We start from the raw sequence: 26,054 nt of genomic DNA on the forward strand, positions 1-26,054 counted from the left end.
ATTATTTATATTACCGCGTTCCGCCACGTTTCATCGCGTTCGTCTTCACAGTCGTTTCGAGTAATTTCAAGAAGAACGTCCACCGGTCCCATTTTAAGATAAACTGACAAAGGCACACACGTTTCAATTCTGTGGTGCATTTAAAGATCGATATTCCAGTCGTACGCGAGCGGAGATTCTTCTTCGGCAGTGTAAACATATCCTCGATACGTCCGTGGAACGCAGTAAAGAGACGCGAAGAGACAGGCGAGCGAGGGTGGGAAGAAGCTACGGGTACAGGAGAAAGATTCTCTTTTGCCTATATCTGTTTTCCACTTTTTTCATCCCCGTAGCAAGGCTATGCTTGTATTCCTCTCTCTCGTCTTGTCTCTTTCTACCTTTTCGCTTCCTCTTTTTTTAATGCCGCCCTCTTGCTCTCATTCTCTCGTTCCTTTTTCCTTGCTCTGCCCTTCGTCCTTGTCCACCCGCCGTGGTCGATCTTACCGTCTCTTTCTTTCCATCCTCGTCTCAAAATGTGGCATTCAACAGGGCTTCTACGGTGCTTGCGGTGGTGCGGAATCCGCGCCGGTTTGCCGCGACGCGGGGTGCATCGGGGAAATGATGCGCAGATTGGCCGGATCATCTCAAAAACCACCACCCTCTGCCTCCAGCCCTCCTCCTACTACCATTCGTCCCCTCTGATTTCTCTTTCTCCCTCTTTCTCGCACTCTATATCATGCTTGTTCGCCCTCTCGCCCCCGTATCGCAGGTCCCTTGTTCCCTCTCTGTCATTCTCGTGCTCGTACTCTCGTCGTCGACGGTCGCCAGGGATGGAATACAACCCCCACTTTCGGCACCGCCGCCGAACAACCACCCTGCCGCCGCTGCCTGCCACGGTGCCCGACGACGAGTGACTGAGTCCTCCGATTATTATCTCATTTGCTGGCACGAGCAGCACGCGACGCTACTGTCGCTTCCCGTACGATCCGTAGATCGCTCGCCTCTGGATCACCGCCGAGGAGAACCGGAACCCGGGACCACCTGCCTGTCGCCGCGTGTATAGGTGAGTCAAACTTTTGTCTACCGATTCTTTTTATTTCCTTTACTTCATTATACAATTTCGAGTGTTAATTTCTTGTTTCGTAGATTCTTTTTATTTTTACTTTTATTTCTTTTCTTCGCCTTTTTGCATCTTTGCTCTTTTTTGAGATTGGTCGTTGATTTGTTCGAGGAACTTTTATGGTCTCTACCATGTGACCTGATCGCCTCTTCTTTGGTTGCGCGCAAGAGACGAATGCGTTGAAATCGTGCAAAATTGTTGAGATTAATGTAACATGCATGAAAGATGGTGTCTTGGGGAACGGTGTCGATTAAAATCGGTTAGTGTTCTTTATTTCGAGCTGATTGTTGGTTTGGAAGTTTATCCGATGCTTGATTTCACGAAGGATGGTACACGTGGGAAAATTTGATTTGTTGCGTAACGACTGTGGTGTTGATTGTGGTAAAACGAAGTGATGGGATGCGGCAAGTTGATTTAGAATAGTTTATTAACTAATTTTCATATCTGTTGTTTACAAAGAGGGTTATTCTGTGAAGTGCAGATATTATTATCAAATAAGTGTTCTCGGTTTCTCTTTTCTTTATGAGTTATTATTTGCATTGAAATAAGATTAGAAAAAATGTAAAAATGAATTGTGATTTATGATCGAGACAATGATTTATCCCACGTCGTGGTCAAATAATGACAGAAATAGAAAAAACGACGGTGAATATAAAAAATCGATTAAAAATTAGCATTAACGAGAGGATCCTGTGAGTATCACGTGACAAGTAATGAGAATTCATCTTACAATCCTAAATCGGCCCGTACATCTTCCTTTGAACCGCGTGTACGACAGCACTGATAACGTGTTCGAAATGCAGTTTGCAAATTCACATCTGGGATAATAAAAAGAATTGTTTAATTTATTTCTATTTACTATTAATTATCGCTATTGATCTACACATTTGTTAGTAGAATTGATTACAATTATTATACTAATAAATAAAATAAATTATAATTTTCAATTGTTCATATATATCGAAAATCTTTAGCTATGCTTCGTTCCTTGAAAACGCGCATATTTCAATTGTTTCCGATATTCAATTGCATTTAAATTTTATAAACTTATAACCTGCATATCTTACATGTACACTAAGTTTTATTTGCAAGTCCAAGAATTAAGATTTTTAATCAAACGCTAGGTTAACACATCCTATTTTGAATGTTATATTTAACATATTATTGTTGGAACACGTAGCAATAGCGTTTTCGCGTACAAATACGGGTTTGTATACGCTGTTTCCCATATAGGTCCAGTCAATACTCAACTACATAGCGTTAATATGCATTTAAAACGGAAAGATTTGATAAAATAAACGTTCTTTCGAGAAAACAGAATATTGAAAGATTTAATACGAATACCCGCTATCTTCCTCAACGAACAATTTCTCACCAGAAGAATCTCGGTTGGCATCTCATCGAACCAATTAATCCTCCCTTTCTTCTATAATCTTTCGCGGTTATCGATTATACCGCAGTTTGTGCACCCTCGAAAGCATTCAAATCCCCTGGCCGTTCCTTCAAACCACGATACACCATCACGTACTAATCTTAAGTGCTAACGAAAGAGTTCGTATCGGTGCGCCAGCTTTATTTATTGCCGGTGTGTCATCGTTCTCTGCGTTTCGCGTCTTTCGTTGCGTGCGTGTTTCTCTTTTATTCCTTTTTTATGAATACACACAGAAAGAGGAAGAGAGGACCGTTCGAATTACGCAGAGAGTTCAACCGTAAAAAAACCGAGTTCTACTGCGACTGACATTTTTTTTTTCTCTATGTAAAGCGAGATCGTTCCGCGTCTGGTCGTAATAAAAATGTTTATGCTGACAGTAAAGAGATCGCCGCTACTCGAAGGGAGGACGAAGACACGGGAAGCGAAGAAACGAAGACGAATCGATTGAAATACCTGTCGAGGTTAACATTTAATTCGCCTTTGGTCTCGTATAATTGGTACAAATCTCTTTCGACATTGCATTCGCTATTTTCTCATGCATAGATGTGGCTCTTTATCGCCCTTGTTAATCATTATTGTGCTTCGTTTTCACACGACCTGTGATCTAATATTCTTCTGCTTAGTTACGCGAGTCGAGAATTGGAGGTACGTTACGTAAAACTAATCGACCGTAAAGAAAAACAATATGCCAATTGCAGCGGATGCATGGTAATGACTCGAGTGACTCAAACTACTTGTAATTACATAAAATTTGGCATTAGATGTTCGTAGCGAGAATATATCATGCGTTGCGTATTATGTATTATACTGTTGTGATATATAAAAAAGGAGGGAAGATACTTGTATGAAAAATAAGAACAATAGTATTTTATTTGATCCCTTTGTTAATTGTGATGAAACGAAAGCTTTGAATTATTTTTCGACGGTCGCGAGGAAGACAATGATGGAGAGTAATCGACAAAGAGACCTGTGCAAAATTATTGACAGACAATGTACAATATACGAAGATGTGAACAGGAGAAGGACGCACAAGACAGGGTATAGTAGGAAAGAAATGAGTAAAGATAAAGGGAGATTTAAGGAGAAGGTACAGAACTGTGAGATGATCAAAAACTAGGATCTACAAAAGACGAATAAATAAATAGAAGCAAGAACAGAGTAAACTCTTATTAAATGGGAAAGCAAATTATATTGAACGATATATGAAAAACGGAAAAACCAAGGATGAGGAACAAGAACACGAGACGCAATAAAACTGAAAGAAAGAAAGATACTTAGGAGACTTTTGGAAGAATAAAAGTAAACAGTAAAGATCAAGGAAATAAATAAAATAGAAACAGACGCGATAAAGCGAGGACCAAACACGCATGAAGAAGAATAAATAAAATATAACGGGTAAAAGAGCAATATACGATGCACGACAGATCCTTGCAGAAAGGGGTAAAACGAACCGGAAAAAAGGGGGAGTGAGGCCGAAGGTATACAAGCGGGTAAAGTACATAAAGAAGAAAGAAAACGAGAAATTAAGATGTGCAAGGGTGGGGGTGAAAGGGAAATCGTTCCAGAGAAAGGGTGGAAAGGAACGAATTAGGAAAAGAGAGGAGCGTACGTCGAATGGTTAGGGAAAGAGGCGGATGAGGGAGAATGGGAGGGAGGGTAGGGCGAAACGAGAGGAGCAGCAATGCAAATATTCGCGGCGACAGAGATTGAAACAATCCGCCAATTAGAATCGTCGACGTGAACGGGATTATGCAGATTCGCGGTGGGTGCGCGGACAGAACCAGAAACGGACTGGCAGCTGCCGCACCGTTCGCTTAATTCAATCCACCGAGTTGTCTTATGAATCGTAAACCGGCCTTCCCCTTCCGCATGAAACTGAAACTACGTCACGAGGAGACGGAAAGGAAAACGTCGTCGTCGTCGTCGTCGTCGTCGTCGTCGTCGTCGTTGTCGTCGACGACGACGCCGAGCGACGCTTCGACCAACCGCAACGATTCGCCTCGAACGGAACGATAATGCAAGCCCGTAAAATTCCAAGGTTAGGACGAGCGCGATTCATTGCTCCATTATAGTCTTGCAGAGAGGTTAGTTGGACGAAAGAGTTAGTTGATGCGTTCAAGGGATGGGGAAGATTTTTTTATTCTGTATCTATTAAGAAAATTATACGTCATATACGTAATCGATGGTAAAGCAATCGATATCGTCAAAGAAAAAATTGGTTAACGCGTTACTTAGAGGATGGTTGAAAAGCTCCGGTCTCATGCGTGTTAGGGAGATCGTTGTGCTGTGTAAGATGTTTTATGATGATAGGCGGTGATCAGTGACGTAAAAGAGATTGATACACAAAAGATGTTACATACTTTGATCTTTGGCTTTGCCTTGTGTTCCGTATTTCGTTTTACATCAGATTATTGTTTCATTATTCTATCACCTTCTCAGATAGGATAAAACGAAGACGGATAATTGAAGTACAATTTATTCATATTAAATTAATATTTATGTTTAATAAGCAATAATTTGCTGTAACATCATTGCAATTCTATTCGCAAGATTGGGATGCTTCTTTATTATTATTATTACGTTCTCTACTAAATAGTTGATTGAAATAATTAATAAGAATAATTCATAATAATATTGACTGTTAAAACGCTCATTAATTATTTTATCTTACATCGATATATATAGCAGCGAAGTATGTGATACAATAAAGTGCATTTTCAATTATCACTTGTAAACGTATGCTTCAATTACAGGACATTAAACAGTGACAAGATCATTTGTTATACAATACATAGAAACGATATAGGAGATAAGAATCGAAGGATAACTGCAGAGAGGGAAATTGAGAAAGGAGAGAAATGTATATTGCAATTTTTAAAGGATACTTAAATAGAATATTACGAGGGTTGACGGTGAAAATGTGTTACCATTGACTTTTAGGGGCGAGAACCCAGCGGGAAATAAATTGTTTCGTACCAGAGAATCTCAAGTAAATACTCGCGGAGACTTTCCGGAAAGCTTCTTTATATTGCGCCGGTAATAGAATAAAGAACCGACCACGCAATGGAAATTCTCACTTTTTGCATAATTGACGTATCCTCGGGAGCATACCGGCACGTTGAATTATTTTATCTCGGGATAATGTGATTTAAATACAAGGGACTGAGAAGACGCTGTAACGTTTCCATAAAGTATAGGGGGATGTAAATTTTGCTGCAGTTTCTTCGCTTCTTTCTCGGCGTGAATTTTTTACAACGTTATGGAAAGATGAAACAAAAGTATATGGAAGAAAGAGATAAAAAAGAAAACAGAGGAAAAAAGGATTGAGTAAAGTGGCTACAACGATCTCGTGATTAATGTTCTAGAAATGTAAGATCTCTTCCGCGGTCGGTGTAATTCAAGCTTGGTTAAACCAGCGCGACCGCTGAATTTCATGACGCAGCCAGCCTTTAAAATTTCCTGTTTAAGAAGACCACGATGTAAGGCAATGGAAACGCGTCGCTATTGTCTTTCATCGCAACCATCACGGAGGGAAAAAAATCGTTTCGCGTCTCCAGGGATTCTTCAGAAGTCCCACGTATCTGAGCCTTTAGAGTCGCCTTGTTTTCTCGACACAGTCTGTGTCAACATTTTACCATTCAAATGGTTAAGTAAATACAAGATCAATCACAATATGAGATTTGCATAAAGAAAATAGCAACTTTAATCTTATTGTGCAAGAAACAAGTAACTTTACGATGATATAATATGATCTTCCGTTCATTTTTTTGTTTTTCAAGATCTTCAAGAAAAACTTCCACTGCCTTTTAAACGCGTTTAGAATTTTCTTCTGAATAATTAAAAACTCCTCAATGTTGAAAGGAGTACAGAAGTCGTTTCCATTCCTTCCATCAAAGACTGTTATTTCTTCCTTCTTCGTGCCGCATAACGAGCAAATAATATTCGCCAATATACGTAGAAAGCGTAACCAGGTCCATTTCACTCTCGCTTCTGACAGAAATCAAAAGATTTTCACCGTTCGATGTTCAACAACGATAGAGACGGCACGGGAATTATGGACGCGCTGCAATGAGAACCGACGACGAGAGCCCGTATTTATCACGAAGAGTAAAACTGACAGCAGTCCATTTCCTGTTCGTCCTGCCTGTCTGGCTGAACATATCTCCTGACGAAACAACGTGGACGCCGTTTGTTTGGGAAACAATGGACCGAAACAATACCCAATCCCTCCTCGGTGCGCGGACACGGATACAGACCACCATTCTGCTTTCCACGCCCCGTTACACTCTTCTCTCTTTCTATCGATGAAAGAATCTCACCAGGGACCTGGAAGACTTCACGGATTCTCGCCAATGGACAGTAAAAATTTTCCTCTCGTCGCTTCGTCACTCGCATTAACAGTTGTCTGTCGTTCTCGTTTATTCCAACGCCTAAAACTGTTTACAAAAAGTCGCCCTCTGATTCCTCCGTCGCGATGAAGAACATTTTCATCGGAATATTAACGACTCGAGAATACCGGCCTGGAGATAATGCAAAACGTATGTTCTCGAATTTATTCTTTTTTCCAAAAAATACTTGCAAGCACGTTCCGTCTTTGCGAATGCAAATATACTTTATACTCTATTTACAATGTGACACTGTATGCATAGAAAGTTTCGGAGTTATAGGTTAATCAAACGCACAGTGGTAGAGGATCATAGAAGAAATAATTTTTGATTAAAAGAAACGAGTTTGATTTATCTTTCGTTACAAAGGCTTAAAAGTGTAGGTTTTAGAAGCCTGTGAGCGAGCAACCTGTTATACACGAGTCGTACGCGCAATGATTCGGTAAAGAAAAACGGAGCAAAGTGTTGAGTTACTTATGATATTTTTGAAGGATGCCGTTATTGACAGTATTAATTACCATAGAAATCTAAGTATGAGCATAAAATAGTATAATCTGTGTACTAAATAATACGCAATTTATTATTTAAAACTTTATTAAAATGGCAAGTGCGATCGATCGAAGTTATATTTAAAAATAACTTGGATATATATTTATTAGAAATCCTCGTAGAATCGCACGATTATCAAAACGCGAAATAAATGACGAATACATGGAAACTGATATCAGGAGTTTAAATATTAAAAAAGTGGAAATTGCTCACTTAAGTCGTATATTCTGTTTAATCTGGAAAAATCAAAAGTACACGATAACTTAGGATAAAGTAAATGCAAATCAATGAAATTGTAACTATATCAATAACGAAAATCAGTATGTAGGGAACACTTCCTTACTAATTACTAATTGTTCCTGATGCGACTGTTCATACGAGCGTGGTACGAAGTTTAATTGAAATACCTACGATCGTAGACTCTCGTTAATGATTTCTCGGGAATTCCTTGCAAGACATTCGCGCGAAACCGAACGTGCACTTGACAGAAATTAGTAATCCTTAATGGATGATGCGACGCAAGCCCTAGTATTACTCATCCCTTTAGCCAGTCATAGGCGTTGCCTGCTGCTCTTAGACTTAACAACGGCGGATATTCAATTAATTTCAGAAGACAATAGTAGCGCGTCTCTGCTCCGAGGATTGTACGTACTTACCTACAACGATCTTCCATGCGTTCGATTATTGTTGGGAACCAAGCAGATGTGTAGTATTCCAAGATTTAGCTGTGTTGAATGTTCGAACTACCAAACTCATCGCAGGGTTGCTATGTTAGCTTTATATGTATGATTGTACATTCTTTATTTTGGAATATCGTTTGCTTTTATTCGCTTCATTCCCCAGAATGCAAAGAATCAAAGTTACCTTCCAGGAGTATTATTTATATTTGAAATAGTTTTGATAATATTTGCATATCATTTAATACAATATGTTGGAAAATAGAATATATCTTCTGGATAGAATATCATTAAATGTCATTTGGTTAGAGAAAATATTGAAAAATTGTTAAATACTTAACGTAAAGAATTTATTAGAATTTCAAAACGAAACAATTTTCTAATCTAAAATCAATATTACAGATATTACCACAATCTATAGTCGCTTTTGCGTTGACACATCAGATACAAGAGATTCCTTTCTTTCTATTTAAAATAATGTCAAATCGAAATTCTACACTACACTCGATCAAACTGATAATAACCTCCATATCCAAATTTTGTCACAAGCTGTCCTCAAATACTTACAATGAATTTTAACCGTGAATGCAAACGAACATCCGCGGAATATTTCAATCACGAACCCTTGCTATCTGCTTCTTTTTAACATTTTGTGACTTCTCCAGTGCTCATCTTCGAAAACCAGAAACATGACGACGACCACAGGCGATCCGTCGACTCTGAAGAGTCCAGCCTCGCTCTCCGGCGGCGATTTGGTGTCCCGCCTTCTAGCAGCGACTCCTCCATACCTGTACAACGTGCCCTTAACACCGCATAGCTTCTTCTTCAGCGAGATGTTGCGTTCGTTTGTGCAAGCAAAGACGGAAGTATCATCGGCGAACAACACGACGAGCGTACCTCGACGTCGCAAAAGATCTTGGCGAGACGCTCGGGATCGTCCGTTGGAATTAACCACGAAAGAAAGACAACATCATCACCATCACCATCACTCGCAGCACCAACAGCAGCAACAGCCGCCGGATAAATATTTCCATACTCAACAGCAGCCACAGCAAGCGGAGACGCGACTGGAGAACGGAAGTAAGCAAAGCGACGGCTACGACACCGCAAGTAAAGTGGGCAACTTCGAGCAGAAGCCAAACTTCGGGACAGACATTTTGAAACCGGTGGATGAAAATAAATCTGAGTTTAGCAAGCAGAGTAAGAGCTTTTTCGACGAACGACCTCGTCACTTTGAGCAGGCCCAACCACCGGAAAACATGTTCGCCAGTGAACTGCAGAAAGTGAAGCCGGAAGAGTCTCACTCTAGCGACCGTAAGAATTGCAATTACAACGACAGAAGCCCGTACGATGATCGTACGAAGAGCGCGATTGGCAATCAAGAGCTACCGCCCCTGTTATCAGATCAGAAGAAGCTCGATTTCTCGAGGACCTTTTTGCCCAGCCTTCCAGGAAGGGGCTGCGATATGCTTCCGGGCGTGAAAGGATTCGGTCTGCCCGGGAACGTCACCAACCCGGAATTCCTCCCTGGTCCACTTTGGTATCCGCCTTATCCAATGCCTCAATCATATCCTGGCATCGATCCTCTACACTTCTTCATCGACCTTCGCGTATCCGGCCATATCTGGGATCGCAAGTTGAGCGAGAGGCAACTGCCCTTCAAAGGCAAGCACTGTTCCGCCTTCAGTGTGCCACAATCCAAGGAATATAATAGCAATCGACCGTTAAATTTGACGAGAGACGAGGCTAGCACGTCTAGGAACAGCGAGGAAAATCTACGTGGCACTAATTATATTTTGAGACACTTGACTAGGACGTACAGGGACATTGGCCAGGCACGGAAAGCAACCAGGAGCGAAACATCGACTTCTGGCGAGAGCGAAGACAGTTCAAAGGACATTGATAATAGTGGGTGTTAATAATTGTTTGTTGCATGATTGGTGTTTTTGTTACGATTCGTTTCTATTTTCTTAATACAGTTGAAGTAACTCGTGTTCTGACATGGTGTTTTAATGTAACTAAACGTGTGCGATTGTATAGAGAATTACTTGTTTGTTCTCATCGTTAAAGATCTAAATTTGTTTATTATTAAAAGTCTAAACGTTTCTAACACAGATCGGACTGTGAAAGATTACGATAGTGAACAAGAAAGAGATCTTTTTAGAAAGAAATCAACGTTAAAATTACAATACTGCTTATAAGGGATTATTCTGTAATTTTTTTTCGACTAGACAGCTTTTGAGGCTCGAAGTAAAAGTTAACTTGAATTTCAAATCAAATGATTTCAACTATCGACAAGAGTAATGACAATAGTAGTAAAAATGACGATTCCATACGGTACAAAGTTAATATTCGCAAATGAGAAACAGGATATTCGCAATTAATCTCGTCATGAACTAGATAAATCTCATTATGTCATATGAAATGCTTTCTCGTATAAAATTTGAAAAATGTTCGTATTATACGTAATATTGATTTCTTAGAAGAACGTATCTCTAATTAATTAAGCTTTTGTGTGTTACAAAATGCAGACGAAAGATCTCCAAAACCGGAAGAAATCTCGGTTGCGTCCACAAGTCCGGAAGAAGAGAGGAAGGATCTTCGAGCGTTGATAGGGTTGGAACTGGTGGTGGATTATGTGAAAGAGCCGAAGGGAGATACCTCGAACGAGCAGAATTCGCAAGTAACCGAATAACTCGTGAAAATCGAACGATTCTCTTTCGTTCTTGACTGTATAAATAGATGTAGCTCCGACACTTACAATCTCAGCTGGTTCTCACTCGACTACGTCGTTCATATAGAATGTTTAAAAACTGAAATTCCATGACTTTTTTCATTCGTTGCGAAACAATCAAATTCAACAGATTGTCAATTTGACAAAAAATTGCATAATTATTTAACGATATCTCTTATTTAAAAAAAAAATTTATTTCACAGTCGATACCATAGATCGAATTTTATCCTTTACGATTCTTTATAGCATTTAGAAACTTCATTGTAGTCATTTCTCTAGTCAAATGTAAATTGTTCGGTTGACAATGTGTTAATGTCCCTTTGAATTATACACGGTGTCAAAGAATGTTAATAGCGAAAGAACATGGAATATCTTGCTATTTTTCTGAGATATTCCTCCCACTAATTCGTTTCGTCTTTTCTTTTTCTTTATTTTCGATGTGAATATTTAGAGACAACCTTGTACATTTAGAAACGATACATTGAAAAACTAGCAGCCTCGAACTTTCATCGGTGCTATCAATTGCGTAAATGTGGATGTGGCTGCCCTAATCTGACAGACCAAGCAATACATAAGCCTGCTATCTATTCACGCTCAATACGCAACTGAACAGCGTGAGACTTACGACATTTTTTAATATCGCAGTTTAGTCACGGTACTTTCCAGATACATTGAGTTTTTCATTCAGCAATCTGTACCACCGTGTCTGTCGTTCTTTGAAGACTCTTCCTATCTTACACTCGAGACTCGGCTCGAAAGAGTCATTTTCTACCAAGGAGGATCTTAGAGATCCCTTGCGGGCCGGAAACGCTCTGCTACGAATTCAACTATATGTGATATGCGGTGTACATATTATAGTAGCGTTCTATTGTATCTATATGTATTAATAGAAATCATTCGACCTGTATATTAAACGTAATAAAAGTAATGCGATTCAATCACGTGAACGAATTCGTATTCTTTCGAAAATTACCGTAGACCATTTCATATCCTACATTGCGGCAAGCTTTCACCGCTGATTGTACCTTTAATATTAATTCCTCTTTTATAATAGCTAACTTAACAAAATTTTGCTCAAATATTAAAACTGCAAAATCTTTCAAAATAGAACAGTCCGCTTTTTTCTGCTAATAAAAAGCAATTGATTAAAAATCACTTCGGTAGACTTAGAAACTTACGAACACTCTCATATACTCAATCACAAAAACCACAAAATAATTCAAACATTTAATTATGAAATCCTATCGAATAGACAATAAAACTTACGAAATGTTCAACTGCGAAAACCAACTACTAAATTATAGAGATGAAAATACTTACGACATATCCGATTACAAGAATAAAAAAAAAAAAAAAGACAAGATTGAGAAAACGACAGAGAAATATTTCTGCTCTGGATCAACTGCACGAGCTTACGATCGTAAGTTACGTCCAACACACGAACTTAAAGGTACATTCTCACGAGTACCATCTAAGTACGAATGGACTGAATGCTCGTTGAGCTCGAGGTCGATCTTTCAAAGTGAAACAGAAGAAGGAAGGATGATACAGTCTACGGCACATGCCGCTCCTTCACCTTGCTGAATGCATCGGCACTCGTTATAATTGGGAGTACCCTCGAAGGAACGCACACAGAAAGGGAACGTCATATTCAGCCGGATATGGTCACACCCTCGCCCCCATCAGTCTCTTGACGTTATTTGACTAATAAACTTCTATCCAGGGTTCTCCTTCATCGATCGAGATACTGTTTCCCGGTTTCGTCTCTCTGTCTATCGTTGTCGACACGGCTCTCTTTGACACGGCCGTTGACAGAGTACAATTAGGGGAACCGAGTCCCCGATATGTATGCGCAGAATGACAAGAGATACGTGGCTTTTAGGGACGAGGGCAAATCTGACGGGAGATATCGATCTGCCGACTCATTTGCAAAGGCTGAATGGAAAAGTTCGTCGACGTGTTTGCGGCCGATTAGATAGATGAAGATGCGTTTCCAATGTGGATTTCCATTGGGTGATCGTTCGAGAAATTCTTTTGTTCTGATATTCTTTGGTGATTAATTGTCTCGAAGTATCTGCTAACTTTTCCTTCACTTTTCTTTATGCAAGTTTGATTTATTTCAACTTATTTCGATGAAAATTCGAGAAAAATGCAATGGAAATTGTAGGAAATTAAATAGCGTTAAATCTCTCTAACTTTCGGAAAGAAGAATCTCGCGAGCTTTACATTAATTCTTTAGAAATTAAAATTTTTCTTTTTTAACTAAGTATTACTAAAATTTGTTAACTTTTACGGAAATTCAGGATCGACGTTATAGATCTCAAAAAACGTAAAATATTTGAATAAACGTTATTTATTTATCTCATCTCTAAATATTACGATCGGGATTTTAATCTTTCCAGTAAGAAAAATAGTACGTAATTATCAATTTATGTTTTATAAAATTATCAGTTTATTTTTATCACACTGTGTGTAGTATTCACGCTCGTTCGTATACCTGATAAATTCCTCAAACAGTATCGTGATTAGCGATAACGCGAAGCTCCAAGATCACTTCACCCTTGTTGTTCCTATCGATTTTCACCATTTTGCGGTTCACCTCCGGGACCATGATAATATCATCTGATCCGACTCTCTTAACAGGTGCTTCGACTAATTTGTAACGCGTGATCGGTACCTCCTCTTTGTTCACTTCCATGACCGGCTTTTCCGGCGCGACAAGCGTGTACACCTAATTTCAACATGATACATGATTAGTACGTGCATTGGTATCTGCACCTACGTGGAAAATTTTTCGATTAATAGAATTAATAGATACGAGGTTCATACGACTTCAATTTACGATTGTTATCGATGTCCAATTTACTGATTATTGGAAAAAGTGATTCTCTGAAAAAATTGGACTCGTCAGAATTGTCAATTTTTTTTTTAATTCTGTAATGAAATAGTCAGTGACGTTCTATCAAGAAGAAAACACTATTCTAATTGATGTTTCTTTGTGTTCGGTTGTTTTATGCCATAATTTCACTTTAATTGCTTTTCGAGAGCATTAAAAAGAAAGCAATTTAAACAATATGAAACATAAATTCCCTCGGTATTTCGGTGAATTGATATGAATTCTCTAGATGATATAACGTGAAAGACAATCACGTACTTTATATAATTAATTAATTTTGTATTTTTGTATTTTTAACAATTGATAAAAGAACGATCGATAAAAATTATTTATTTTGTGTAGAATTCATGATTCTACTGGTATTAATTTTCCTCAATTTCATCATGAATAAAATATATTATGACAATAAACATAATGGAAACATCATTTGAACGAAGAAATATACAGAGAGAAATAAAGATAGTGGAAGCAGGTATCAACGAAGATTAATCGAGCTAATAATTTCTTTAAGTTTCTCTTATTATATGTATATTTCTATAGTATATTATTTAGTAAATAATTGAAGCTAATAATTTACGTCTTTGCGTAAATAAGCCATATTTAACGAAACTTCGTTGACACTCGTTTCCATCACCTGTCCACTTCTTTTTGTTCTCGATTACGTGTTTGCAAATACGTTACGTAACTGTGTTACGAAACAAACTCTATATTCTGCTTTTATTCGCTGTAAAAATCGAACGACAATCTTCACGATCCTTATCTCTACATTTTTTCGACCGCAATAGAAAGATGTTAGATAAATACTATCCATTATCGCAACAATCCCAATCGATGTATTTAAAGGTAAAATTTCACAGGAACGAATCGACTTACCTTTTTAACAGGATGTATCTTACTATCAGGATCGCTTGAGTCCCCAGCAAAGAAACTCAGATCCAAATCCCGCGAAGATTGCTCATTCGGAACGGGGAAAGTTAAGTCGTCGTATCGATTCTGGTCCAGAGCCGGCAAATAATAAACTCGTCCATTAACGACAACTACGAACGTCGCCAGGATGCTCACAAATATCCAACCGTTCTTCATCGTTTTGCGTACTCAGAGAGAACTACGAGTTAGAGGGCCGTGTGCTCGACGAAGAAAAGTAATAAAAAAAAAAGAACTTTCCTCGTGACAGCTGACAGATCCATTAATCCATCGTAAGGCGATTACAGACCATTCTTTCGAATGATTAATTAAGAGTACAATCTGCCAACGGACGAAGAAACGAATAATAATTTCCTATTGGTCTAATTGTAAACGAAGAGTTGTTTCGTGTGGTCAGAAAGACGAATATACTTTTTTTCCTTTTTTTTTTTCATCAGGAAGCTTTGTATTATATTAAAAAGTGGAGGCGTGTTGTTTTGTTATTTCGCAACAATGGCTAAAAATTGAGTACGAATGGAGTTTAAAATATTTTTATGCTGCCGACGGGTTTATTTCGCTATCTATGAAACATTTTTCGTCGACAGTAATGGATCCGTTTTGAAGCATCCAATTATGAGGAAGTTGAAGTTCATTCATTCTATGAAATCAATAACTTTTAATAGTTGAGCCTGAGTTTTATGAAAAATAGTATAAAAAAGCGAAATTTTGACACGAACATTTTAAACGATAGTGATACACTATAGTGATATAGTGACCATTCAAACAGTTAATTACACGTACAGTAGACCTCTGTTTATTTGACTTTGTCGGAGAACCAAATAATTTATATAAAATAGAATTTATATCAGAAATTCACCGATACTTCCTACTGTCTATGATTTCTCGTTCACGTAATAGAAATGCATGTTCAGATAATAGAAACCAACCGGCAGGAATTTCTGTGCGTAATCAGACACTAACTAAAATTGCGGTCAAACGAATGGAGTTCGTATAAACGAAGCTCTACTGTGCGTATATTATACTTATACTGCTTTAAGATCGTTTCTAAATTTCCACAATGTGTTCTCATAATTCTTTCTCCAATAAGACAAATTCATCGTGCATCGTTCGTCACTTTCGTAGAACTCTCTTTGCTAACAGACTGACAGCTAATAAATGTCATTACTTTGAATACGACAGACAAGCTGCGGCGAGGAAAACACTGGCACAACACTTGCGCGAAACCATTAACATAGGAAGAGAGTAAAGAAGAAGGAGAAAGAGAAAGAGAGAATATTGAGCAGAAAAATCGTAACTGCTCCGTCAGCAGCTTTTTACATTTCTGTTTGACGGTTCTCCGAAACGATCAGGCCCAGCGATTATGAACACTGAGACGGAAAATAAATCGCGGAACTCTAAACTGAGAGCGTCGCGTATTCATGGGGGTAGATACCGATAGATCCCCGATTTATTGTTCGCGTTCGAACCGGCGTCCGCTTTAAAGGCAGAAAACACGGTTTTCACTCGTAAAGGGGTGAAAGCGAACCGGGGGCGCGCGGGGCATGAAAATAGGTGAGGGGAAGAGGTGAGCGGGTGTGCATGTGCATTATTGGAACGCGACGAGAGATTAAAAACGACTTTTTCCAAAGGATCGGTTCCATTGACTGGGGTGCATTGCGGCAAGTCCTGAATAATGCATGAAATTTGTTCCCCGGAATCGAATCGTTTCTCGTCACCGCCAGCACCGGAACAAGAGAGCGAGCATAAATCTAAATAATTTCAACCCTCGAATTTTTATTATTCCTATGACTACGTCTGCGCCTCCGCGCTGAATATGCATGCCTTGCTTTCCGCACTTCGGCCTCGAGTGTTCCACCTTTTGTGTAACCAGCCCTTCGCCACAACTGATGATGCACCTTGCGACTACCCCGGTCGCCGATACCGCTTAAATCGTCAACACACTGGTTAATTTTCCGTCTAAAACGAAATTAAATAAACGATTGCTTAGAAATCAGTGTTCTGGACGATCGAACAATCTTCGGTAAGCCGAAAGAGAATTAAGGCGAAACTAGCATCTTGTCCTGTAGAATTGATTTGACAGATTTGACTAGTCGGCTCGTAAATGAAAGCTTTCGTTAATATCGTAATTAGAAAATATTTGTTTTGGTAAGAAATATTTCGAAAGGCTAAGAAAGAAAAGATTCATATGTATTGAAAATTTAGTGATTCTATATATCATAGTTGAACAGAAAATTTAATATCAAAAATTTACAAGAGGTCAGTCATTATTCACTCGAGGAATCTCGATAAATCACAGAAAGTATTAACGAGCAGCGAAGATGACACCGGATCTTCCCCCATCCCATCCTCTTCTTTTGCCTGTGAAATATAGCCGACAACTTTTCTCATACTCGAGAATTTTCTTTAGAAGCATACTGTACTACGAAGGAAAGAGTAGAGGAAAGGGGAAGTTATAAAGTGTCCAAGACGGACGCTATAACAATATTGCAAAGGATAAAATTATGTAGCGTTTATACCACAAGAATTACATTTTTTACAATAAATATTTCGTAAGAACATCAGAAATGAAAATTAGCATAATTAAAAAATTCTCATCTTATGATATTCATACGAATATTAATATCTATAAATACGTTTGATTGTAAAAATAAATCTAAATTTTCATATTTGTTAATTTTATTCAAATATTACTGTAAATAAAAACACAAAAAATAATGAGTTATGTAACAATATGAATTACATTTCTGAAAAATTATTGTTAGTAGCATTATTTTTCAATATTTATAATTATATTCACAAACGATCTATAGGTCAAATAATGGACACAACACATAGAATCCATAATATTTTATTTACGTGTAATACTGCGCAATATGTTACTTCTTGAAACTCTTCCTCGAGGCACACATTATCAACAACTTCATTCTAAGGTATTGTACAGAATTCCTAAATTAATTTACATGTTTACTTTTTACAGATTCTATTAGAATCTTTCTTTTACAATAAGCAAGTATGACAATCATACATATACGTGTATTCAGTCGCATTGCAATAATATCGTATTAAATGCTATTACACATTAACAAATCTACAAATGTTGAGTAACATCAAGTTTTACAATAAACTAATTCAAGTACTCAACAAATTATCTAAATGAGTGCAAATATAAATGAAAAAGATATCCTTTACCTACATTGAACATCTCTGCAATTCAATCAAATAAATTGCACATACATTTTGAAGGAACACATTGAAAAAAATTTCGAAAAAAGAAACAAATTACAAAGATATTTAAAAACAACGTTTTACATCACATGTATTATTTCTACGAGTATTTGGCAGTTTATACCCAATAAATTTTATATCATCTATTTAGCTAATGCTGAAACCTTTTTGCAAATTTCATTAGTGTATTCACTGCATTTTGCAGATCCACCAAGATCTCCAGTTAAATGTTTGCCTTCTTTAATAGTGTCATAAGCAGAAATTTCGATCAGTTTAGCATGTTCATTTAGCCCCATATATTTAAGCATCATTACAGCAGAGAGTAATAATGCTGTAGGATTCGCTTTATCTTGACCTGCTATATCTGGAGCAGTTCCATGCACCTATTTTGGCACAAAATTATTATCAAATCACGCCCTATCATATTATAATTATATTATAAAAGAAATATAAAATTTTGTCTACTCACAGATTCAAACAATGCACCATTCAGACCAATATTTCCACTTGGTGTAAGACCAAGTCCTCCTACAAGTCCAGCACACATATCAGATAAAATATCACCATATAAATTAGGCATTACAAGTACATCGTATTGACTAGGATCTTGAACCATGTTTAAGCATACTGTATCTAAATATCTTTCTTCAAATTTAATAGAGGGAAATTTTTGTGCAGCTTCTCTACAACACCTTAAGAACAAACCATCTGACATTCTCATTATATTTGCTTTATGTACAGCAGTCACCTATTAAGGAAATTAATAGTTGTCTAAAATATTTGTTAGCTTCTTTTTTTAAGTTAATTTTTGAATAAGTAGATTAAAAACCTTTTTTCTATTATTATCCTGAGCATATTGGAAAGCAAATTCTGCTACTCGACTGGAAGCTTCCTCTGTAATCAATTTAATTGATTGTACAACTCCTTCTACAATTTCATGTTCTATACCAGAGTATTCTCCTTCTGTATTTTCTCTGATAGTGACAACATCGACATTGTCATATAATGTCTTATATCCTTCCAAGGAACGACATGGTCGAACATTGGCATATAAATTAAATTCTCTGAAAAAAAAAAAATAAAAATAAAAGAAAGAAATATATAAATATAAATTGTCGAAATATATAAATTATCGAATGGTTTTAAATCCTTGCTACAGTCTACACTAAAGCAGTCTACACTACTTCAAATAATTACACGTTTACATTGACATTTGTAATTATGTAACTTAAACAACTCATAACAAATATATGAAGATTGAGACAATAATACAAAGACTGAGACAATATGGATGGATGTTTGAAGTAAATACACTTAACTATTCTTAATTACACAAGATAAAAGTAGGCTTACTTTCTTAATGCAAGATTTAAAGATCTATGTCCTTTTCCTATAGGTGTCATCAATGGTCCTTTCAGACCAATTTTATTTCTGTTAACTGAATCAATGGCAGCTTGTGGAATACCAAATTTTCCATCTGGACCTTTTACCGGTGTTACATCAACAGATTCCCACTCTATGGGTACCTGGTATTTAAGATAATATTACAAGTATATGTGAATGCATATGAAGAAATACAAAATGTTTGGGTACAATCTTATCTAACATTGGATACATTCATCTTTATTAGTGCTGCTATATGAAAGAATAAACTGTATAGGTATATATTAACATACATATAGATACTAACAGTTGAGTAACAGTGTTATGCAATACATGATATATGAGTGATACTATTAAAGTTTCTTCATTCATGCTGAAAAATAGTACATTGTTGTTTCTCAATATTAAAACTATTATGCATCATTATTACACATATAAATGAAAACAAATTAATAATCTCATGCATTTATTTGAAATTCACAAAATATACACTGTGTTTATAAAAAATATACAAATTAAAAAGAACATACCCTGGCTACAACAAGAGCAGACTGAATTAGCCTACAATTGGATCAACCTGTATAAGAGTAAGATTAAAATAAACTCCTTAAGGTTACTAGTAGGACACTTAGGGTCACCTTGTAAGGTTCAAACCACAAATAATGAAAAAATTAAAACAGTTACTCAAAATGTAATATCTACTGTGCAAAAATGTAACAGAAATGTCAAAGTGGACACATGTTATCAATATACTTCCATTCGACTGATAAGACATGCAATTACCTAGAAATATCGTGCATAATGAAAACTGTTAACATATAAAATTATTTGTGAAAACCATTTTACCTTGGCAGCATCGAAAATCTTTTGTACTGCAGTTGAAATTTCGGGTCCGATACCATCTCCGGGAATAAGTGTGCATTTGTGAACTTTATTGCTGTAAAAACGGACACAGCCAATTTTGGGGACCTGTTAATCAAATATCAATAAGATTGATAATTATTAATAAAAGAACACGCGGAATACTACTATATTTCGTAAAGAAAGATAGTACGAAGGTGGTACTGAGAAATTGATATAATGTCAAAGGAGGAAAGAAAAATTATAAATGATATAAGGAAAAGAGATAGTTTGCCAAGCTGTTAGAGCCCTCAGCAGAAAGATATAACCAAGATATGAAATATTCTAACCTCATTGTTTGAGAAGGATCACAATTACGTGTAGGACACTTATTGTTTTTAGAATTTCTGGATTGACACGTGTTACTTACTGCATTTCGTATCCACTGTGCTGCCATTCTCTTTGTAAATTTTAACAAGAACTTCCACCACCCAAAATTGTTGCGCACGTCAGAAGCAGCACCAAAAACCCTGAGATGTGAAATGAATCACAGTTGTGATTGGTTCCCGCGAAACGATGTCTTCTGCTATTCGGAAACGGAACATAATGGTCGATAGTATCCGAACATGACGAGTGGCTCCACATATACCGACATTTTGATTTACAAGATAATGACTAAGGGCAAATTTATTTTCAATAATTGAGATTGTCTTTTCAAACTTTTTTTTATCATTTTTCAAACAATAAACTATCGAAATAAGAATATGAAATAATAAACATTCTTGTAACATTTAAAAAAAATTTATTTAATTTAAATATGAATATTGATACGTGAATTTTGATTGGCTACACAATCGAGTTTTAATTTTTCCGAAGACAATAGCTCGAGTTTGAAACTTCTCAATCAGTTATGTTCAAATGTTTAATAATCACAATCGTGTAATGTTTTCTAAATATGAAATATAATTTATACTTGCAACGTAGAAGGGTAGCAACGTAATATCATAGAAATATTATAATCAAATGATTTTTATAGTTTTATTCGTATCTTTTTAAATAAGAACTTATTTTGAATACAGTAGTTTCCGGTATGGTTTAGCATTTCCTCGGACGGCCATTTTATAGGACGCTTCATCGTCGCGTATGTTTGCTTATTCGGTATCTTTTACTCTTTTTAACGAATAAACTATTTATATGTTCTTTAAATAATTTAGTTTATTCAGTGCAAAAAGCGTTGACAATGATTAAGCAAGAGGAGTAAGTATAAAATTGATATTTATAATAATTCATTGTCTATTCTTTGTCGGCGTGGAGAATCATGTACAATTAACACAAACCGACGCTAGTACATTTTCAACGTATCAGCAGTATACATTTTTTTTAGCAAGTATTTGTTGAATCACTCAATTTAGTTAAAATTTATACAAATTATATATTGAAAAACATATAATAAAAGTTGTAGGTACATATATTAACAAGCAACAGTAAAACGTGTTTTCTCTTACACGCGTTAGTTCTATATAATCTTGTTAAATATTAGGGGTCAAGTACAGAATAACGAGGAGAGAGATCGAAGTAGAGAACGTGATCGTAACAGGAGAGCGGAACGACAAAATCGCATAAATTCTACAAGCCGTGATCGTAGTAGGGAACGAAACGATCGCGGTCGAAAAGCTTCAGATCGACGAATCTATGTATCAAACATTCCCTATGATTTTCGCTGGCAAGATCTTAAGGATTTATTCAGAACAGAAGTTGGTAAAGTTGCTCATGTCGAACTTTTTACTGACGAGAATGACAAACCAAGAGGTTGTGGTATTGTTGAATTTGAAGATTCAGACTCGGTAAAAATTGCTGTAGAAAAAATGCATCGGTATGATATTAAAGGGAGAAAGCTGGTCGTCAAAGAGGTAGTTAGTATATTGTTATTTTTTCAACTTCCTTACAACTTGGATGGGTACCATGCAATCAGTGTTAAGGACATATTTAATATTTATGTATTTTAGGACTTTGATGTTGAACGGGACAAATATGGCCGGTTAGCAACAGCTCGTAACAATGAAAGAGTTCGTGATGATAGATTTAGGGATCCGCCAAGGCCACAAGGTGGTGGTCGTCAAAATATGAATGTTTCTGCTGGTGGAGGTGGTGGTGGTGGAGGCGGTGGCGGCGGCGGTGGTGGCGGTGGTGGTGGTGGTGGAGATAGCAAATTTGGGAATACCTATGGTCTAAGTACTCAGTTTTTAGAATCTTTAGGCATTAATGGACCTTTAGTTACTAGAGTATTTGTAGCAAATGTAAGTATATCTTGCGATACAGTTTGTATAATATTGACAAATTAAGTATGTGAAAGTTTATTAAGTTATTACTTTGTATATTTAGCTTGATTACAAAGTGGATGAAAAGAAATTATTAGAAGTGTTTAAATTAGCTGGTAAAGTACTACATGTTGAATTAGGAAAAGATAAAGATGGAAAATCTCGAGGATTTGGAGTGGTAGAATATGACCATCCAGTAGAATCTGTACAAGCTATATCAATGCTTCATAATCAGCAACTTTATGATAGACGTATGACTGTGAGACTTGACAGAGCAAATGAACCAGACATGCCACCAAAATTACCAGAAGGTACCTTCTTATTTCCTAAGAAATATTTTATTTTGTTATATAAACATAAAAATGAAAATTGATATCAATTCCAAAATAGGGTTAAAGGGAATTGGAATGGGTCTTGGAGCTGGTGGTAATAGATTAATGGATGTAGCTAGAAACATTCCTAATGTACAAGCAAATAATCCACCTGTTGTGAATCCTATTTCTGCTCCTGTGTTGGCTGCTGGTGCTTTTGGAGCTGGTTTAAACAATGTTGTGCCAGCACAGTTAGGTGAGTCTTACTATAAATGTAATATATAAAATAGGATAGATAGAGAATCTGACAATGATATATTTATATACCTATAGCATCTGCATTGACAAATTCAAATGCTGCAGCTCTTCAAGCAAGTCTTGCTGGAGGTCTAAGCGCTAACCTGACCACCAGTTCTTTGCTGAATTCGTCGTTAACAAATGAGTTGGCTTCTAACTTAAATAATTTCGGCGGAGGAGTTGGAGGTTTGTCTAATTTACAAGCCTCTTTAGCTGGTGGACAAGGCAACAATTCATTTGCGCCGCGAGGCTTATCTAAAATGGACAATGATGTAGGCTTCGGTGGAAACAATGCTTTTGGTGGTTCTAACTTCGGTGGTGGCAGAGATTTTGACGGTGGATTCAACAGAGGGGACAACGATCGTGTTCCTGGTGGAGGTGGCGGTTTTGCTGGAAATCAAGGTCAAGGAGGAGGTGGGAACAGACAGAATACTAATGGTTCTCGGCCGATGTCAGACACTATTCTTATAGGAAATGTATGTACTTTTCTTAATTTGTACACAATAACTAATACATGTATGTATATTTGTAAACATAAAGATAATTGTAACAGCTCCCACCAAACACAACATGGCAAATGTTGAGAGACAAATTTCAAGATGTCGGAGAGGTGAAATTTGCTGAAATGCGGGGAACTGACATGGGCATGGTACGATTCGCATCTGAATGGGATGCTGAACGCGCTGTGTGTATCCTTTTAAAAAATATGCTAATAGTATAAATCAGTTTTGTCTATTTAAGAGAATACGCATTTTGAAGGGCATGTATCATTTTAAAGATTTTTCTTAATAATTTTTATATATAGCTATGATGAATCGGTCACGTATCGATGGTAGGACGATTGATGTTCGTCTCTACTAAAATCTGGGGAATACACTCAAGGTAACATTAATAGAGAACCTCTGCAGAATTTGATGCTTAACAATAATTTATTGATGCAGCGAGAGGAGACTGGGTGTTCGTATGTCGTCTGCAGGATTGTTCCGCTCCTGGTGACAATACTTGAAATTCATCCTAGTAGTGTGGCAGAACTTAGGACAGTGGGTGAGAAGTATCTGTCGTTGGAAGATCAACAGTTGTTTTATGCCTACTTCAACGTTGAAACACTCATTGGCTGCCGATGATCACCCTTCCTTGCTACAACTATTTCATTCGAAATTCTTTTACCAGATTATCGTTCCTTTTTACAGTGGAAGTCTACTAATTGTTCACTCCTAAATCGATCTTTTTGAGTGATCGACATATAGTTTAGTTGTTAGATTTAGGTTCATAATGTTCTACGTAATCTGTAGGTTTTTCAGTATATAGGTTTATGATATTTACAGTAATTATCAAATGTAGCTTGTAAGTTTATTTCTTAGTTCTCACGAGAGATCAATCGATTTCCCCACATTCCGGTTGAACATGACGCTTTGGTCATTCGCGGAGTGGTTTATCGATCAGGGACAGATTAATCTTTCAAGCATAAATATTAAAGCGATATAGTTGTTACGGATTTTACAAGTTAAAGTTTATCCATGTATGATAGATACTTTCATGCACAATCCTACACACATCGTGGACGTGTGTCGATTTGTTTGTGGTATCGGTCGCACTCTATTCTTGTATCTAATACATAGTGATACATCATGGCTCAACAGGGGACTGTATTGTTTTCATTATAGTTCTGCGATCTGATCTTTTATTCGTCGCGTCACATCGTTTTAGTAATTTGGAGATTCAAGTGTAGCGGAGCATACAAAATTTTAGTTGTCATTAGGAAGGTCCCTTCCAATTCGCTCGTTTCGAGACTTCAGCGAACGAACATTGGATGACTTTATACCCAAAATTTGGCAGAATTTGTCTTACATATTGTGCATCAATCTTATGTTTACCAAAAAATACAAAATATTTGTGTAAAGAACCAACAATTTTTAATATCTGTCGGTTTTTACAAAGTGCAAATAGAGGCTTTTCACAGCTAATTTTATATACATATTCTTTGGTAAACATATTTCCTCTCGCTATGTAGATCTCGAGGAACATTCTGCGCATTGTATAACACTCTTGTATAACCACAACATCATGACAGTGATTGAATAAAATCCAAATCCGTTTTGACTACAAAAAAATATGCTGGTCGTTGTGTTTTATTTCTGTGTTGTTGTGATTCTTTATACTTTAAGCAGGTTTAAGCTGTGTATATGCATTGGCATAGAGGATATTGTTTCCGCTACTTTTACATGTGCAATACATTTACCTAGAACGAGTTTTTTCAAATGTATTGCACTTAAGCAGAAATTTCTGCTTAAAAAATGTATAACTGTAGATATTAGTACTCCCTGCTTACTTTTGAGATTTATAAACTTCACTATCTGTGAGGCATGAATATTTGTTTACATCGCAGGTGAGATATTTTTCAGGTGATTGTGGTTTTCTATTCCTCTATGATGAATATATATTTCAAGAAGGAATAATTTGCTTGAAATTTATCAAATATTTGTTCCTTCATTAATGGCTACTGGAATGCATTGTTAATGTGATATTCGAATTATCAAGTTACATGTGGTACTCTTCTTTCGAAGATTGTTAAAAATTTATGCTATTGTTTGAAATAGTGGATTAACAGGTTTTGGGAAAATTAAAACTGTGGACGGTAATATAGTATTTCGTCTCTAACACTGTGGTTGATTCTTATTTTATTGTAGCATCTAGAGAGATTTTATTGTATCCTCCATATTTATCGAGAACTAGTTTAGAACTGCAAAATTTCTATATTCCGAGTGAATTTATGTAACGTAAGAAGCACAATTACTTATTATGACTGTAACTTCTATGGTAAGTGGTTGTAAATATTTTATGCTCTGGTCTTTGCCGCAATCGCCAATGAAATATTTAATGCGTGTTCAAATCACTATGCGTATGGAATTTTTTAATAACCATCGTCGATCTCCGCTGTGTGGTTGCCAAATTTGTTTCTTAACATTTGAAGGATGTGGTCTTTT

The 26,054-nt window shown here is 36.7% G+C and overlaps 4 protein-coding genes across 9 annotated transcripts; 2 read left to right on the forward strand and 2 right to left on the reverse strand.

Annotated features, from left to right (window-relative positions):
• The first annotated feature begins 654 nt into the window (after nucleotides 1-654).
• LOC117166675 (uncharacterized) lies at nucleotides 655-11,823 on the forward strand. Of its 2 annotated transcripts, none has more exons than XM_033350874.2 (3): nucleotides 655-1,042; nucleotides 8,808-10,050; nucleotides 10,674-11,823. In XM_033350874.2, exons 2-3 carry the CDS (start codon nucleotides 8,832-8,834, stop codon nucleotides 10,835-10,837), a joined length of 1,383 nt encoding a protein of 460 aa, XP_033206765.1. In that variant the 5' UTR covers nucleotides 655-1,042; nucleotides 8,808-8,831; the 3' UTR covers nucleotides 10,838-11,823. The 2 variants fall into 2 exon arrangements, with proteins under 2 accessions (XP_033206765.1, XP_033206764.1); XM_033350873.2 differs by lacking the exon at nucleotides 655-1,042 and adding an exon at nucleotides 6,935-7,069.
• A 1,481-nt stretch (nucleotides 11,824-13,304) lies between these two features.
• LOC117166663 (uncharacterized) lies at nucleotides 13,305-14,917 on the reverse strand. The gene is made up of 2 exons (XM_033350832.2): nucleotides 14,646-14,917; nucleotides 13,305-13,607 (listed from the first exon to the last, which is right to left on the reverse strand). Exons 1-2 carry the CDS (start codon nucleotides 14,853-14,855, stop codon nucleotides 13,386-13,388), a joined length of 432 nt encoding a protein of 143 aa, XP_033206723.2. The 5' UTR covers nucleotides 14,856-14,917; the 3' UTR covers nucleotides 13,305-13,385.
• A 2,611-nt stretch (nucleotides 14,918-17,528) lies between these two features.
• On the reverse strand, nucleotides 17,529-20,745 carry Idh3a (isocitrate dehydrogenase [NAD] subunit alpha, mitochondrial). Its single transcript, XM_033350831.2, has 6 exons — nucleotides 20,575-20,745; nucleotides 20,151-20,273; nucleotides 19,275-19,447; nucleotides 18,751-18,985; nucleotides 18,391-18,669; nucleotides 17,529-18,304 (listed from the first exon to the last, which is right to left on the reverse strand). Exons 1-6 carry the CDS (start codon nucleotides 20,599-20,601, stop codon nucleotides 18,065-18,067), a joined length of 1,077 nt encoding a protein of 358 aa, XP_033206722.1. The 5' UTR covers nucleotides 20,602-20,745; the 3' UTR covers nucleotides 17,529-18,064.
• A 497-nt stretch (nucleotides 20,746-21,242) lies between these two features.
• On the forward strand, nucleotides 21,243-25,183 carry rump (heterogeneous nuclear ribonucleoprotein rumpelstiltskin). Of its 5 annotated transcripts, none has more exons than XM_033350738.2 (10): nucleotides 21,243-21,401; nucleotides 21,685-22,057; nucleotides 22,151-22,441; nucleotides 22,527-22,773; nucleotides 22,853-23,029; nucleotides 23,107-23,256; nucleotides 23,347-23,546; nucleotides 23,624-23,759; nucleotides 23,876-23,952; nucleotides 24,012-25,183. In XM_033350738.2, exons 1-9 carry the CDS (start codon nucleotides 21,385-21,387, stop codon nucleotides 23,929-23,931), a joined length of 1,647 nt encoding a protein of 548 aa, XP_033206629.1. In that variant the 5' UTR covers nucleotides 21,243-21,384; the 3' UTR covers nucleotides 23,932-23,952; nucleotides 24,012-25,183. The 5 variants fall into 5 exon arrangements, with proteins under 5 accessions (XP_033206629.1, XP_033206630.1, XP_033206628.1 ...); XM_033350739.2 differs by having other exon boundaries at nucleotides 23,137-23,256; XM_033350734.2 differs by having other exon boundaries at nucleotides 21,248-21,285; nucleotides 21,359-21,401; nucleotides 23,107-23,546.
• Nucleotides 25,184-26,054: the final 871 nt, after the last annotated feature.

Source organism: Bombus vancouverensis, chromosome 2 (assembly GCF_051014615.1).
Source record: "Bombus vancouverensis nearcticus chromosome 2, iyBomVanc1_principal, whole genome shotgun sequence".
In the NCBI taxonomy this organism is placed as follows: domain Eukaryota; kingdom Metazoa; phylum Arthropoda; class Insecta; order Hymenoptera; family Apidae; genus Bombus; species Bombus vancouverensis.